Source organism: Lycorma delicatula, chromosome 12 (assembly GCF_047948215.1).
Source record: "Lycorma delicatula isolate Av1 chromosome 12, ASM4794821v1, whole genome shotgun sequence".
NCBI lineage: Eukaryota > Metazoa > Arthropoda > Insecta > Hemiptera > Fulgoridae > Lycorma > Lycorma delicatula.
The window spans coordinates 47,927,330-47,933,329 of record NC_134466.1 but is presented as its reverse complement, the minus strand read 5'-3'; the positions used below and the strand labels follow the sequence as shown (position 1 = coordinate 47,933,329).

At 25.6% G+C, this 6,000-nt stretch overlaps 1 protein-coding gene across 2 annotated transcripts in view; it reads left to right on the top strand.

The window, feature by feature from the left end:
* The first annotated feature begins 417 nt into the window (after window positions 1-417).
* Window positions 418-6,000, top strand: part of LOC142332875 (protein takeout-like) — a 31,444-nt gene continuing 25,861 nt past the window's right edge. Inside the window, exons 1-3 of one of the 2 annotated variants that reach the window (XM_075379563.1) lie at window positions 418-660; window positions 2,214-2,300; window positions 3,629-3,770. In XM_075379563.1, the coding sequence (XP_075235678.1) occupies window positions 558-660; window positions 2,214-2,300; window positions 3,629-3,770 (332 nt within the window). In that variant the 5' untranslated portion in view covers window positions 418-557. Of the gene's footprint in view, window positions 667-2,213; window positions 2,301-3,628; window positions 3,771-6,000 lie in introns of both variants that reach the window. The other variant, XM_075379562.1, reaches the window with a different exon arrangement.

The window sequence follows — 6,000 nt, the reverse complement described above, 5'->3', positions numbered from 1 at the left end:
AAAAATCAGAGGAAGTTTATACTTACTTGGATAAATAAATGTTGGATTATAATTATATTAAAAAAGTTAGAAAGTATTAAAGAAATAAAAAAATTGCATCAGGATTTTATCTTTTTAACATTACATTATATATAACTCTTTGAAGAGTTAGCCAACTTGATATTATTACTGTACAAGTGCTATTTAAGTAGCTGAAATTATATGTTTATTTCATGTCATTGAGACTGTTAAAATTTTTTAGTAAATAATGCAAATAAGCATATTTATTTAGTTCACGTAACATTGTTTAACGTTAAGTGGTGTCAATGTTTTTGATATTATAAGTACAAATACTTCTAATATTTTTATACACGATAGTACCATAGAATCTTGTACGATGTAATGTAAGATTTATTCTATTGTTATTTAGAACCTTATTCTCATCTGATGTCATTTTTAATATTGCTATGTTTAAGTTCATCGTAAAAAAATAGTTATTGTGTATATTTATTATTTAATTTATTTAATTAAAAACATTAGTTTTTTACCTTTTTTTTTTATGTAATATTAAATAAGTAATGTCAATGTATTTTATTAAAAATATTTTATTTATTTTATTAATACAAATGAAATTGTATTGGATGTGGATTGAGTGTAATAATGGTGATGTTATGCTTCAAGGTTATGGTATAACTTTTTATTTTTCTTATATTTTTATTTAATTTATTTATCGGTTTATTAAAATTTTGACTGACCACAATTTTGAAAAAAAATTAAGTTATATTAAATAATACTTTTAATTAATCTTCTTTTTTTATTCAAAATGTGAAAATAATTTATTTTTCAGAAATATTTTTAATTCCTTTTCTATTATGAAAACATAACTTAAAGTTATAAATCAGTAACAATTTTTTGATCTTATCATTTACAAATATCTATTAATATATAAATATAATATTAAAATATGCATGTACATTATGAAAGTAGCTCATAAAATAAAGATTTTATTTTAATTGATACATTATTTTAGATTATGTCAGGGTGGGTGGGTATGATACATCAAATTTGGATAAATTAAAGGAAATTATATGAAAATTTTGATAAATAAATCTTTTATTCTTATCAGTACTTAATTTACTTCATAATCACATCAGGAACGGATAGATAAGTTACTCCAGGGATTTAACTGGGATTTAACAGTTACTCCACAAGTATTTAACAAGATGAATCGAGGGAAATTATAGTAAAAATCTTGTCAGAAAAGCATTAAAAAATATACAATTAAATATAAAAAAATAAAATAGATGTAATCCATATTAATTAATTAAAATATAGATATGTGAAATAATTTTAAGATGATACTTAAAGATATTGAATTATCTTTTAAAAGTTATGAAATAAATAACAATTCACAAGGCTTTAATAAAAATTATTTGAACATATTTTCACCACCATGCTAAAGTAACGAATGTGAAAGATTTTTCAAATAACGATATATTTATGTAAGTTTAATAGTATACAAAAAATTCAAAGGTTTAATAAATTTTTTAATTAGTAAAGACTCATCATCAAAGTAATATTATTTTATATTTAAAACCTTTTAAGACTATTTTAAATAAATTGGCAGGAAATTTTTTAAAATGTTTTGATCATTTATTAAAGATGGTAATGGAAGTATAATAACACTTTTCCTTATAAGCAAAGTATTGTGTTGAGTTATATGAAAATAGTTCTGTTGACTGGTGGTTTGATGTAGGTCAATATTTTTTTTTTTTTTTTTTTAAATTTGTTATTCTTTTTACCAAAGATTGTACACTTAGCGTCATATAATATACTATTAATTTAAAATTAAAGATAATACTTTAATGATAATAAAAACATACATATTTATAAGTAAAGATAATAGCCGACCTCCATGGCAGAGTGGTAGTGTCTCAGCCTTTCATCTGGAAGTCCTGGGTTCAAATCCCGGTCAAGAGAGGCATTTTTCATAAACTATCAATTTCTATTCTCACAGAGCAAAGTGACCAAAGCAGTTGATGCCTATCATCTCACAAAAGAGAACTTAGTTATGATTAATTATATATTATTATAATTATATATGTATTATATTAATTTTATATGTATAAATATTATTTTCTATAAAGAAACATTGTTTACAATTGATCGGAAAATTATATTTCTCAAATGAAGTAATAGAAATTAATTTTAATTTTATTTTTTATTTATTTCAGAATACCTTGTTTGTAACAGAAGTGATCCGCATATATCTGATTGTTTAAAAATTGTTTTGGAGAACATACGTAATCAAATGGAAACTGGTAAACTTTTATAATTTTTTTTTTGTATTCATTTAAAGTTCTCTCTTTAATATAATTTAACTATTCTGTACATTTTTGTTATTAAAATAATAATTATTATTATATTTTCTGCTAAGAACACTATGATTTCTATGTTGAATACTGTTTACCTTTTTTCGCTATCATAACATAATAATAAAAGAATGAAGCTAAGAAAGGTATTACGTACATCTCATATTTGTTTTTGCATTTTATCAGAAGTAGCTGCAATGGCTATCCAGTGATTCATAAAGTTAATATCAGTGGGCTTGACCTTTATTTGTTGCTCAACACATACTATTATAAATTAGTACACTTAACTACTACTGCCACTTCAGTATACAAAATTATTCATGTTAGTTAATCAGCATCACTTTGGTAATTTATGTCAATAATGTCTTTTTGGATTAGTAATATTCGTGGATATAATTGAACAGTCTGTATAATTTTCATGACATGATCATTGTCTTTTGAAATGATCAAAAGAGAATGAACATGTCTTACACCGACTCGCTTACATTGTCACATTCATACTCTCACACTCTGTTGAAATTGTTTCGTAAAGTTCAATACATCAGTCATACATTCATTAGATTATTGTTCAATGTTTATAATTTCAGCCATCACATTTATCTTCAGTTCTTTTGTTTTATCACATTTTAGATATATTAAGATTCATCTAATTAGCAGATAACATCTACCATTTGTTTTAACTTATTGAATATTCTAATGTTTTCCTCATTGTCCATGGCAGAGTGGTCCTCTTGCAGAATAACTCATCATGAGGAAGTAGTCCTCTGCCGATTACGGATAGGACATATGAGGATCACATACGAGTACCTAATGTCAGGAGGACATGCACCCCATGCACACGATGCAACTGCAGCATGACTGTGGACCACATTTTCATAGACTGCATATGTTATGCGACATTGCGTCATAAATTTAATCTACCCAGAAACATCCATGGTATCTTGTACAATAATAACAAAATTTTGTACCAGTTGTTTCTGTTTTGCGTAGTATTAGGTTACTGCAAAAAATTTAATGTTATAATATATATTTGTAGAAGAGTTTTTGATAATTTTTTTCCTTTACTTTCAATTTTTATTTTTTTGGTTCTACGTCTTTAATTTTATTATCCGAGAAGGGAGCCTTTTGCACAACCTATCGGAATTAGGTAAGTTTTATATAGTTTCTTTATTCGATTATTACTCACTCATTCGACACACACACACACACACACACACACACACACACACACACACACAGATTGTAATTTTTTTAATCTTTTTTTTTTAATTTTTTAGGTGTACCAGATATGGATATTCCACCTTTAGATCCTTTGTCAATAAATGAAATTAATCTTACAGAAAATGAAAAAGATTTTTTGTTTAAATTTTTTAATGTAAAAGTGAAAGGCCTGAGCGATTTTATTATTGAAGATTTAAGGTAAATTATATGTAATAAATTATATATGTATGTAAAATGATTAATACATTTTTGTATTTTTTTTTTTAATATATACTGATATTTGTTTAAACTCAATAAGTTCGTAGTCAATCTGAATTTTACCTTTTAGTACCACTGATTTTACTGAACATTGACAGTAATTTTAGGCATAAATTTATTCAGATAATTTTTTCAGATGTAAAGAGAAAGTTTAACTATATAATTTTATATGAAATAATAGTTTATACTCATACCTCTAACTCATATTTTACAACAGGTAGCTGTAGGTTTTCTGAAGATGATATCAGAAGACTTAATGTAATTTCATTCTATTTCATTTTTCAAGATCAGGTAATCATTCTTGAATGCCTTGAAAGTTGTCAATGTGGAGCAGTAGCCTATCAAGAAGTCCTCTCTATTGTCTGTGTTTGGGGCATTCTACAATAATACGTAGATATATTGTTGTCTGATTCTACTCCAAAATTTTTTTTCAGATAAAAAACTGTGGACTTTGTGTAACATTCTATTCGATTATGTACGTTATAATTTAGTTTTAAATAAAAAAATCCCCATTCTGAACATGTTTTTGATAATAATATGGCTAAAATTGGTAAATTTTTCAAATTTTTGAAATCAGATTAATTTTTAATTTATTTGTAATACTTTTCACTTTTTTTTAAATTCTTTTATTTGTGTATGATCTAAGAAGCTTTACACTTTCTCCATCTATATTTCTGTCATTCTTTATCATTTTTATAGGTGTATTCTATATAATTTTATTTTCAGAGATAGTTTTAATATCTATTTTGGTTTTAAGAATTTCTTTGTGTCCAATTTTTGGTGAGACACCGCTACATGGGAACACCACAACTTTGAAACTTGCTCGAAGAAATATTGCGTGGTTGCCATTTTGGTTTATTTACCCTGAAATTTTTTCTCGATGTTCATTAAATGTGTCATAACCTTACCATTTCCATTCAAATATTTTGTGTTCTTCCCTGATGGGGGCCTTCTGGAAGTTTGCAGTGTGGTGGATTCATACTGAAAAATAAATTGTTTCAAGATAAGAGCTTGCTAAATTTCATTTTTCTATGTTTACCTGTTGGAAAGTTATTTAAGGGTTGTCATACATTTCTTAATTCTCAGTACACATATATATATATATATATATATATATATATATATATGTTTCGATAAAACCCCGAATACTGGTAAATCTTAAGTTTTACCTGTAAATTCTAACATTTACCAAGTCACTTGGTAAAAGTTCAAAAAAATCTTGAAAACACATTTAATTCGGACTTTTACCAAATCGTTTTGGTCATTGTTGACAATTACCATATTCTGTTGGTAATAGTTGACAATTCTGTAACGAAATCACTTCTAAATAGGAAAGAGCATGAATTTAAAAATGCTCTTCTCAAATTCGGAATTTCAGTTCAAAAATTACATTAAAATTAATCATTTTCAAATGTAAGAATAATAATAGTTAACTCTTAAATACACAGTCTGGGTCTAACACCCAGATTGTTTTTTTACCCAATTTATTTTCAATTTTTGCTGCGGGAAAAAAGTTTTGAATCCCAACTGAACGTTTTTCATTAAATACAGTCATTTTGTTCGTTCAAACCGTTCTAAAACGTAAGGAAACATATAAAAAACCTAAAAAATATAACTATAAATTCTGTTTTTTAAAATATAGCTTCCAGTTTTCTGAAAAACATTTATCGTAAAATTACAGTTTTATCGTAAAATTTGTCTTTCCTTCTACAAAGCACCATGATTAAAAAAACATGCTACGAAGAAACTGCGATTGAATTTTATTTAATATTATTAAGAATAATTTTTACACAAAAAAGTTAATCGATTATTCTTAATGGTAATTGTACCTTTGAAAAGGATTTACTCTTTCAAAATCATTATTTCATATTTATTCTTCACTTTATACGTTGATTTTATAATCTTTTGATTACAACTAATGTTTTGAATCTTTTGTTGCAATCTTTTGAAAAAACCTGTTTCATTTTTCACCCGCAGTGCACTGAAATTCCGAAATTGGGAAGAGCATTTTTAAATTCATACTTTTGAGTGATTTCATTACAGAAATGTCAACTTTTACCAACAGTCTATGGTAAATGTCAATAATGACCAAAACTATTTGGTAAAAGTCCGAAATAAATGTGTTTTCAAGATTTTTTCGGACTTTTACCAAGCGACTTGGTAAATGTTA